General features: G+C 38.4%; 1 protein-coding gene across 5 annotated transcripts in view; it reads right to left on the reverse strand.

Annotated features, from left to right (window-relative positions):
- Positions 1-12,115, reverse strand: part of TULP4 (TUB like protein 4) — a 170,402-nt gene that overhangs the window by 41,234 nt on the left and 117,053 nt on the right. For all 5 annotated transcript variants that reach the window (XM_068938592.1, XM_068938593.1, XM_068938595.1 and 2 more), the window contains 2 exons: positions 3,087-3,267; positions 635-769 (listed from right to left, as the gene is read on the reverse strand). In XM_068938592.1, coding sequence (XP_068794693.1) covers positions 635-769; positions 3,087-3,267 — 316 coding nt within the window. The remainder of the gene's footprint in view (positions 1-634; positions 770-3,086; positions 3,268-12,115) is intronic.

Here is a 12,115-nt window from a genome sequence, read left to right on the forward strand (position 1 = left end):
CTCGAGGCAAAGAGCCATAACTTGTAATGAGAGTACCGGCAAAGTAAGGGACTTCTCGATAGGTAAGAATTGTAAAACCTTTGCTCTAAAGATTTTGCATGGAATACTTATTTTACATATATACATGAATACCACCTAGCAAGATGTACTGTAATTAATCAATAGGATTTTTATTCTCTCAGAATAACTTGCCACTTTATAATTAATAATTCTACCAAGTTTTAAAATTTGTAGGATACATCAAAACAGTACTGTGATTCATACTTGGCTAACAAAAGCAAGGGAGGAGACACTATGAATTAAAGATACAAACGAAGCATGGTGTAGCGTGAGTATTCATAAAAACAACCATAAATTTACTAATGCATTAAGCTGAAAGAAGATAAACATCAATTTGCTCTATAATCTCAAATATTTAACTATTTTTTCCAAAACAAGGAATCTATTAACCAAGCATTACTCTTTCACCAGTAGGTGTCACTGCTGATAACGGCAATAACTGTAGCCGTAAGCTCTTCTGGGTGGTAAGAGGTACTGGGTTAGGAGAGACTGACCCAAAACCATGAACATATAGACACATAATTAAAAATATAAGAAAAGCATAGGAAGGGGGTGAAATGTCTTCCTTTTGTACCTTTCAACCCTGAGCGGATGATAGTAGGAGACAAGTCATCATAATTGTTCATTAAACTAATGTCTCCTGACGTGAAGCTGACAGTAAGAAGTGGTTTGGTGTTCTGCACCGGGACTGGATATGCAGCTGGTCCATCTGCAAAAATAAGATTCTGGAGTGAGCAAAAAGTGACCTACCAGAAGTGATTACACTCAGTGAAACACACTGTACTCAAGTCTATTTTCATGAGGAACGGCTCTGAGCCTCTTACTGCTTCTACTTAGTTATTTTTGTAACGTCCACGACAAAAGTAAAACAGGAACAACTAGTTAGTTTGTCTGCTTTGGTGAAACCTGAACTATCTTGCCTTACCCTTTGCCGTTATCCATGGGACAGTGGCTCTGGAACAGCATCACAAAAAATTCAAAGCAACATTGCATTCTTTGGCTGTAATTCTCTATTTCACTTTAAGAATTAAATATCTTTACCGAACTGATCTCTACCTTTCCGATGCCTCCGTCTCAGTTAAAATTACACAACAGTAAGGCTGCCAAGTTTCAGAAGGTAACTGAAATGAGGCATCAAGCATTTTTGACTGTACCATATCCAAAGTGGCTTACGGATATAATGTTATGCAATGCAGCAGTGTTTTTCATTCTCTCTCCACTGTCAACCCCTAAAAGTGCTCACCAATTGAAAAATGGTGCTTTGGAAGGTTTTCCTGAAAAGCTGTATCATAATATAATCATATCAAAAGCTATTTGTTAGGTAAATTTTCTGCTTGGGCAAGTGCTGGGTATTCCTCTTCAAGTCACTAGAGACATCGTAAGGGCTTCCAAGAGAAGCCTTTCACAAATTGCTGTATTTTAAACGTTAAGAGCTAGGCAGCAGAGTGAAAAATTATATGCCATCCTACATAACAGGATTCTGTGCACTTAAAGATAGAGATGAGCTCAAAGGTGCTTTCACAATCATTCCTAAAAAGTCTCTGCTCCTCTGGGCTTAATTTTCAGCATTCACTGACGTTCCCATGCCAAATACATAATGACCCATATCAGCATCTGTAGCATTTGCTATTTAGTTCTTTTTGTTTATAAGTTCTGGCAGGAGATACTGCCATCATCCCAGAAAATGGCTCTCAAGCCCAATCAGCACCTTCTGAGGCATCAAAAATGATACAGAGCCAGGTAAGAGTGGTATCACTTCCTGAACTTGTGAAAGAGCTGATCAAAAAATACTTTAGAGAAAGATGCCTAGTAATCAGCATGTGGTGTATGTGCATGTGTGCGTGTATAATTTGGTAAGAAAAATCCACCAAACTTCCAGTCCTTCCTATGCATCTGTGTGAATCAAAGGCCTGTCACCTTTGAGAGGTTTATGCTGCATCTGCCCTAAAGAAAACACACCATGTTTCAGTATTCATTAGAAGCAGGCCTGTAACAAGTCCGTCTACGCACCCCTGTTTGACTCAGAGGAACTTAGCATGTTCAGATCACTGAAATTCTCTTCCGTGCACTCTCCCACTCCACCATCCCACAACTGGAACCTCAGTATTGCAAAAGAGCCATGAAAACCAATGTAATGTTTTTCCTTCTTCTTCATTAGAAGCTTGCTAGGAAATCTGAAGACGCTAGAATCATTTCTTCCTTTTCTTCTAAGACTACAAATCTCATCCAGTAGCAAAACTGAGGCTGTGGCATCATGTTCAGATTCCCTTGAAAGCCAAAACAAATCCCATTTCGAAAGATGCTAATGTTTCAGATAATCACAATATCTTCTGTCATTATTTCTAAATACGTGATTATTATACTGACGTATATACAAAATATTCTGTAAATGATGCATTTTGGATTGCATCCAAACTAGATCTAAAATTGCAAGAGTCCTAAATTCTGTAGTTCAGCCCTGAGATGCTGCTTCAGACTCATTTTTAGTTATTATACGTTTTAATTTTTCATCATACAATCACCTTTATATTATTCTTTAACTTAGTTCAGACTTCACACACTGGAACACAGCAATAAGCTAACCTAAATCTTACAGACTAATCCACAGCGCTAGCCAAAAGAAGCAAGAATATAGTTTTTGGAATAAGAAGGGTGGGGGGCAATGACCATATCCTATCCCAACCTACGCATGGATACAGCGACCTTAAGCTCTTATCTAGTGCTATCCATTTCACTACCAGCTTTGGGTTGTTATCTCGTTTCTGCAAATGGAGGCTCAGCAGGACAGATTGGGTATGACTTGCCCAAGCCAGACAGGGGGGAAGCAGCAGAGCTGCAAGCAGATCCCACAGCTCTGTACCAGGACTCTGCTTACACTCGGTGCTACCCCCGCAAGAGCACACAACCTTGCAGCCTCTACCAGCTGAAACCGCAGATGTCCTGCTGCTTCAATACACTGTGACCACTTCATGCCATTCCAGATGCCCTGGGAAAAACCGAGAGAACAACTCTGAGAACAACCCTACCTTGCGGAGGGGAATAGTCGTCGGAGTCTGTGTCACTCTCACTGCTGTCCTCCACCAGGAAGCTGGGGTAGTTCCAGGACATGCTGACGATACCATCTGACTCGTGAAGGAGAACGTGGGCCAGCATTCGGCCATGGCAGTCCATGACAATAACCTGACCATCAGCGGTGCCAAACAGTACCTGAAAATAACAGAATGGCCCACGGTCCCATCAAATGTCAGCACCTGGAGTCTCCACGGAACACAACTTGCAATTAACTAGCTATGCTGGAAATGAATTGAAGGCAAAGCAGTCAGGGATTTTAAACGGTGCCACAATGGGACACTGTAACCAAAGATGTGCATAAAGAAGCATCAAAAATCAAATCATTACAACTAAGAAATGCCAGAAGCAAGCAATCAGAATTTGTCCCTCTCGGGCAGATGTATTAAAAGCAACTTCCACCGACTCAGACACAGCAGACAGAGGAAAAATACCTTGTGTCTTGTTAGTACCTGCAGAAAGAGTAGTGAGAGATGGAGAGGGGTCAACGAGACCTAGCTAGAGCTTCTGATAGGAGGCAGAACATACAGGGAAGGTACAAAACAACTACCACAGTTGTTTATTTGATTGCTTATCTCAAAGCAAAACATGCCTGCCTATTTGATGATGCTTGCAAGAGGAGAAAAAGTTGATAGAGGAACAAGAAGTGACGGGGGCTAGACGTAAGGTCCTAAAATCTGTAAGCAAGTAAAGGTTCACACTGGGGTTCATTGTGTTTTACTTTAATATGAGCCTTAACACTTTATTTAAACTTGGCCATTACTGCCACTGAAGTGAGCTGGCTACCAGGGATTCTACCAGTATCTCTGAACTACACAGGAGTGGATTATACAGAATTTTTCTAAAATTGGTGGGAGAAACAACGGCAGGCATCAATTATAACAATACCCAACAGTACACCTGAGAAAAATGAAGTCTTAACAGAGATTTCAAACAGCTTGTGAGAAACTGAAAGCTGAACAGAGGAGGACAGGTTATTCAATTGATGAGCAGCAAGCAAACAGAAGGCGGGAAAATGTCTTCCAAAAATAGAGGCAAAAAGCAATACTATCCATTAACCGGAAGTTGATTATTATAGCCCAAGAGGAAGATAATACGTTACAGGTTCAGGAAGGGATAAAGAAGAGCTTTTGCCCATCATTTCAAATACAAAACGGATAACGCAGGGCGGGGAAAGGGGCTTGCCCCTAACCTGCTGTTTAGCCAAAGTGCACTGATTACGGTCAGACTGCCTGGAATCTACAATTTCTCTTTTATAAGCATGTCCTGTCTTGAGGTTTTGAACAAGAAAAGATCCTGCACGTTTGATGAATTTTAGGAAAACATTAGGAAATACGTGTTAATAAATCCATGAAATGGCAAATACATTAGCCAAGGCTATTGCTACAATCACATAATTCTACGAGGCAAATTATGTTTTAAGCAAGTTTAAAGGCAATCAGCAACTTGAAACGTAGCCAGTATTGAAAAATGAAGCTAAAAAGAATGCCAGAACTTATCCTTGCCCTTCAACGTACCGCTAATTTCCTGTTTTATAATCATATTTCTATATAATTTCTCTTTTGCCATATGAAAGAACCATACAAATGAAAGGGCAAATTGTCTATACATTGGAAAGAGGAGCCCAAACTGAACATACTGGAAAAACAATAGATTTTCCCATTTCTCAGTGACAGTACTTGTAAACTGAAGAGTCTATTAATTAAATGCCCAGATGAAAAAATCTTCTAAGCCCCTATCTTATCTCTAACAGTGGTCAAATAGTCAAGGAAGAGTAAAAGAACAGGACGCACTAAACAGTCACGTAGTTTCTGGCAAAAATACTGCCTCTCTGTTATTTACAGCCTGCTAACAGATAATTTCACTGGATAACCTCTACCTCTTACACTGTAAGAAATACAGAAGAACCATTCCCTATTTACGCTCTCAACTTTAATCATAATTGTGTAGACCTCTATTATATAATCCCTCAGTCATCTCTTCTCCAAGCTGAAGAATCGCAGCCTACTTAGAATCGCCCTTTGTAGAAATTGTCCAAAGCCTCCAATCATCCTTTTTGACCTCTGCTCTACTTATTCTATCTTCCTTTTGAGATGTGTACTAAAATCAGTGGAGTAATTTCTCATTAACACTGGTAATGAAAAAGCACTATCTGGACTACTTCAGTGTATATCACTACATGAAATAAATGCCTTTGTGTTAAACAGTTGGTGGGTTAGTTACAAGCCTTCAGTTATTACTCTTAGCTATGAAAGTAAGAACTCTCCCTTTGTTCAACTCACATTTCCTTCCTTTTTGGCCCTTTTTCTATTCCTCTTCCACTGGTATCATCTCATTTCCTTTCATACTGCTCATCACTTCAACTGTTTTTACATGCGTGACCAGTGCATGACCACTTTCACTATCCACTTTCAGAGCATAACCACTCTCCTTCAGATCTCTATACAAAACAAGCTTCCACAAACCCAAAATCCTGAACATTGTCACTGCTAGCTTCTCACACCACCTTCAACTTACTCTCTAGACTAGGTTTTGACAAATCTCCTTGGACTTTCGTAACAGCAAAATGCCTAGACAGAGGAGGTGAGACTCTCTGTTGGTTTTGAAATAATCAGTATGAGAATTTTCGCCCCTAAAATTCCGTAGAACTAAGAAACATTTCATCATTGGGTAGGAATAAAATGTTGTGACCCATCACCCAGGCTGCAGTCCAAGCTCTATCTAAAGTTAATTCTTTCAAGGAGCACTGCATCCAGTTCATTTAAAATTATGAACTCCTACATTAATTTACAACTGAAATCAGAACAATTGCATGCAGGCACCCTAATTCTTGCACCGGGACCTAACGGAGGTCTTTAGCAGCCCAGAAATGTCAGAGGGCATTCCTCACCTCTCTAACCATGCAATAGGTTTCAAGGAGCAGCTTTAAGTTTTGGGGTTATTGTAGCTAGACAGCCTTTAAGATGAAAGCATTTATAGGCTGATAGTCCTACTGGCTGAACTCTTGCTGAAGCTGTGTAAGTGTCTAATGTTGTTATCATCCATAACGTTACCTAAGCTATAAATGCCATCATACTCAAGCTACTTGTGTCAGACGAATAAAACTCTCTTGACCTTCAGAAAAAAGGTTAAGGCACAGGGTATGCCTGAGGGAACCAAAAGATAATTTGAATGGCTGTATTTTGGCTGCCTAAATTCATATTTTTCAGGTATTTGCAGATCTGGAATGTCTGAGAGAGCGCTGCAAAAAGGTAAAGAACAGGTTATATTGGTTTATTAACCCTTGAATGCAAAGCCTAAAAGAAAGCAACAATAATTAAAAAGAAAATCCTGGTTACCTTATTTTGAAGTGTTCTTACTGAAGGTTTTATAGAATTACGTGAAATCTGACAATAAAATATCTAAAATCACCCCATACATTTAGTGTGAGTCAGCTGCACAGCATAAATACAGTATTTCCTTACAAAACATATCAACATAACAAATCCTGCACTATAGTGAAGCTGCAGCTGATAAGACGTCATAAGAACACAGGAAGCCAAAGAGCTAACGTTTCTGCAACATTCTCCAATGGTGACCTGCTGCTGGATGTTCTGAAGGGAAACCTGCTATAGTTTGCCATGGGATAATCCATACAGAAAGTTTTCTAAGCATGCTAAGATCTGAAAGTTAGGTTAAGTCCTGAAACACAGGTGTCTGGGTTCCTCATGAAGCCCATCCTAATTCATATTTATTATAACAAACCTGAATATCCAAAAAACATCTTTCTTTGAAATTTGCTAACCTCCCAGCCTCTGTGGTAACTTCAAACAATAGGTTTCACATGCTAGCTTTGGTATGTAAAAAGGTTTTTCATTTAATCAGTGTTAAGTATTCATGAAAAAATCATTCAAGATTGAAATCCTCTTAAATACTCAAGATGTTAAAAACTCTTCTATTTGCAGTTTGAAACGTACCAATTCCTAAAAGACATGCGGTAATCAAAAGATGGGGTATTCTGCTCTGAAGTTAATTTATCATGAATAGATTAAACTGCTTTAGTGCATCCAAGAAGCTAAATAATTCAGTCCAAGAGGAATAACTTTAACGTGATCAGTGATTTTGCTATGTGTGTATCTGCTGTGCTGAATTGCTGCTATTCCCGCAAGATCTGTTGTGATGCTGTAATACATCTGGACCAGATACAGTACTAGAAGAAAATGGTTTGGCAACACTGAAATGGACAGAATTACAATAGGCTACCAAAGATCTAGCGCACTGAGGATCCAGCTGACGAGGCCCCCTGCTTCAGAACAGGACTGAAATATGATTCTAAACACATTTACTCACAGTGACGTATTTTTGCATGAAATATATTCTGTTGTTGTTTGATTTGCTTTAATATACATAAAGACAACTAAGCAACAAAAAGAAGGCTCAAGCTTTACGTTAATATGAATACATTGGTTCAGTAGGAAAGGGGGAGATCCTGCCATCTCACCACATCTGATTATATGCTGAGAAGTTTACTTCCAATTAGCAGCCCATAGTCGCAGCAACCATAAATCCTAACAATTCCTTTAAGTCAATAAAGCTGGGTTGACTTTTATCTTATATATTATGTCCTACAATATCTTATATTTATTCACTTTTTATCTGTCTATGTTTTTAAGGTAAGTGAGCTCCATGTCTTTCAGCTTCTCTTCGTATGAGAAATTGCTCTTGGCTTCTGGCCATTCTGGTTGCTCTTCTTTGAGCCTCCTCCACGTGTCTTTTGTGAGATGGTGACTTAACGCTGCACACATCTGAGACGACACCAAACACGGACTTCTGCAACAACACTAATATTTTTGTATTCCTTCTGCATTTTGATATAGTTTTACGGTCTTTGACTGCAGCTACAAGTTCAAGTGGTTCTCATTAAGACTACGAGACAGAGAAGTCCCAATCACTAACTTCTAAGTTTAATGTAGAATATAATACAGCATGCATTAACAATTTGCATTTAAATTCCTGGATACACCAAATATTCTGCAAATGAATGCCATCTGTCATGAAATCTCACGTGGTCCAATCTTTCCTGAGCTGTGGCTAAGATGCCAACCCTGCATCAACTCCAAGGAGCAATTTCTTTAGTTATACCTCTTCCTTCTTCCCCAGGATAAGTGGAAGCTGGAAAAACAAAGTATCTGACCACAAGCAGTTTTTTCAGAAAGTGACTGTTCATTTTAAAAGAAGATAAAGGGATATGTCCTACAAGTTGCTTACTAGACCAGTGCAGCATACTTTGCTGTACTGGACGCTGAAATTTTCAAGCCAATTTCTACAATCCTAATTAATCTAGGCAACTGTGTGTCATCTGTAAATGTTGCTGCTAACTCACAACAATAAATATTTTAAAATAGAAAAGTTTTAATATAGAGTGTGACAAAAAAGCAAGCCCACTGTCCACATTTTTGTAATGCAAATTGACCACTTAGTCTACCTCTTTGCAGACTGAATCCTAGCCAGTTTTTCTCTATGCACTCCTAATCCATATACAGTAAGTAAAATAGGTATCACTATCATTTACTGGATTTACTACACCTGCCAACTCATTTGTGCAGTGAGTGTGCAGTGGATGTATCCCTGCTACAATAGACTTGGACAAAGTGCACATACTGCTATTTCTGTCAGGACAATCCTAAACTGTAACACAGGAAATCTATATTTGGACGCACTTGTTGATTTTTTCAAAATTAAATAAATTCTTTCCACTGATTTTTGTAGCTACCACTTTTACTGACATATGTAAAGACTTCTGAGAGACTAGTGAGACACAATTTCGCTTTGGAAAAAAATATCCCATCTAGGCCCTTTCAGATCAGTTTTCAGGTGTTTGGTGATTCCATGTTCAATTTTCACTTTAACCAGCTTCAAGGTACAGATGTAAATCTTACTTACACATCTCTTAGATGCTTCTACAACCTTTTCCCAATACAGTGCTGCCCTTCAAAACTTGAAACTGAGATTTGATTATTTCTGCTCATAGCTAAGTTGAATTCATGTTTAAGATCTTTTAGAATTTTTGTATGTACCAGTCAGACAAAGGGACTTGCTGTATTTCAAACTAACCAGTTTCAGATCCTCCTTTTAATCACCTCAAACTCTGTGAGGAGTTTCTTAACAATGAAGAGCAAGTTCAGGGCAGAGCTCTCATCAGCATCTTATGATCAAGTAAACCATAAATGGTCTTTCAATGCTACTCCCTACAAACTTGAAAAACTGTGCTTTGTTGGTTCTTAAAACTGTGCTGTAAAAACTTTGTTCTATGAAGCAGAAATTTGTTCTATGAACTCTTGAGGCCTCTAATTTCTCTCTTATTTTTACCTACTGTGATTTATGGTTTTGGTTTTTAACTTTCTCTAGGCTTGTCTTCGCAGTGTTGTGAAGGATCCCTCTTTGACCTACATACTTGATAAACCTTGCTCTTTCAGCATTTGGTGTTACTCCTTGCCCTTCTGGTTCCTTTTTTGGATCAGCATACCCATCTGCTGAAACCTCATTATTGCTTCACCAGATAGTATCAATGCTGCCACCAACAGTGCTACTCTGCATCTGTCTAAATTAACAGCCTTTTTGCCTGATGTTTTCTTACTGAAATTCCTCTTTTCAAAGTTTAGAACTGCTTTTTCATATTTTTTCTTTAGTCTCCTTTACCCCCTTCTTCCTCTCAATAGGGAAAAAGTGAGAACTGTATCTCAGAAATGACGCTCTGTAGAAATGCTAATAAGGTCAACTGCATATGCATTGCCAAAAGTATGCTGAGCAGTTCAAGAAAGCTGAATTAGAAGTTCTGTTTGCTCTACTTTAGCCATAAGGCCAAATATTAGTAGTCAGGATAGGAACAAGCTTTACAGTCTTCACCACACTGCCATCATACTAACAGAGATAAATATATTTTTGTGATTCAAAATTAACTGAATTATAAACTGATTAAAATATAAAATGATGGATCAAACACCTATTTATGCAGGTGTGCTTAATAACACAGCAAGTATATGGAAAATTACTGCCTTTAAACATTTTCCTTCCCTAGTATTAGTCTAACATAAAAATGTCATTCTTGTAAAGGTTTAGTTAGCGCATTTTGTGATCCATTTAGTTGCAGTATTAGCATTTTGCATTTCTTGTGCTGCTCTTGTTTATTGCTTCTACATCAGAAAGCATGAAATGGTGCAGCAGCAGCTTCTTAGTATACAGAAAAAAGGCAAAGCTTTTTTCCTGAGGGTAGTATTTCTGGTTTTACTTCTTTTTACCTCAAAATGCAGAGAGAAAAAGAGAGAATCGAGACAGAGGGCGAGAGATGCTCTCCTGCTGAATATTTTTTATTTCCATTAAAAATTCAGCTGCTGTAAAATGATTTCTTGAACTGGCACAAACAGAGACATCATCACAATTCATACAAAAGCTTGGTGGGGGAGGGGAATAAAAGCACTTGGTTTTCTTTGACTGCCTTTAGGTCTAAAAAGTTGGAGAAAAGGTTTTTTGTTTCCTTCATAAATGAGGAGTTACGAGCTGGTACATGGATAATACACCAGGAGATCACACAGCTAACAGTATATATACAGAGCAATGAAATTGTCATTCAAGAGCGTTAACAACTTCCAGAAGTAGCAGTGGTTATGTTCTTTCAGGTTTGTTCTTCCTCTCTCTTACAAAGTCCTTTGGGTTTAGGTAACTACTACAAAGCCCTCAAATAAGAAGACAAAGTAAATACACTGGAAATCCTGGTGACAAATCTGTTTATTAAAGATTGAAATCCTAAAACCTGGACATTCAAACAGCACTAGTTTTATTCCTCTCTAAGATAACGTAACATAGCTGAATGACTGTTAATGACATACAGCTTGCACTTTCTTCCAGGAGTGAAAAATATAAGCAGTGTCAAACCCTGGATCTCAAGCTACAAAACTACTTTGGACACATGAGGGTGAAACCAGTTGACCAGGCAAAGATTATTTTGTTTGAAAGCATTCTGGCAAATCACAGAAAGTCTGATTACTATATGCAGCATACCTGGACTACTTCTCACTTACGTACTTCTGGACACATACATTTCTGTATTCTTTCTTTACTCTTCAGACACTTTTCAATCCTACACCAGTTAGATTTTTAACTGAAAAGAGCAGCCCTTCTACAAAATATTAATCAAATTAATAATATATTTCAGGGTCTACTTTAGACATGGAAAATAGGTTTTTTTTCTTTTGTTAGGTTTCAAATCACATTCCTACCAGTATGCAAAATGAATAGAAAGCTAGCAGCTGGAACATCTAGAGAATATCTCCTGTGGTTTTTAGCACAGATTGGTATCAGGCCTGGACCATGAACTCCCGTACCAGAAATATTTTAGAACGTTCTTTAAGCAGAGCAGTTTTCTGTTCTTCCATTCATCTCCATCAGGAAAATGCACATATGTCTATGAAAATACATATTCTTCACATAGACCAAATTAGACATAGTACCAAACAGTCTTTTCTTCTCTTTTCTTTTTTTTTTTTTTTTTTGCCAATTGTTAGGTGGGAAACTGCAATTAATTTTACTAGCAATCAATGAATCAGGCAAAGGATGTCAGCTGATACTCAAAAGTACTCACATACACTTGGCAGTCTCCTATATTGTTCCCAAGCCAGGCCTTAGCTATTTCCTGAAAGATAGCATAAATGTAGTCTGCTCAAGCTAAAATTTCCTTCCCAGTTTTAGAAGTTTGTGAGTTGTTGCTGGGTTTTTTTTTCCTTCCTCTAATGGAAAATGATATTACCCAGCAACGAGGATTGCACTCTGCACCAGGGAAAACGCAACACAGAAAATATTTTAGAAGAAACGTCCCTGCTGTTTTTAATTTCTTAATACAGATTCAAGAAGCCCTTAGTTCAAACTGTATGTTCATGGGAGAAAGCCCCTCAACTTCTGCATTCTCCTCCTAGGTTTTGGGTTTCAGCAGAGAAGGGTAATTCAGCATGGG

The sequence above is a fragment of the Struthio camelus genome, chromosome 3, assembly GCF_040807025.1.
Source record: "Struthio camelus isolate bStrCam1 chromosome 3, bStrCam1.hap1, whole genome shotgun sequence".
In the NCBI taxonomy this organism is placed as follows: domain Eukaryota; kingdom Metazoa; phylum Chordata; class Aves; order Struthioniformes; family Struthionidae; genus Struthio; species Struthio camelus.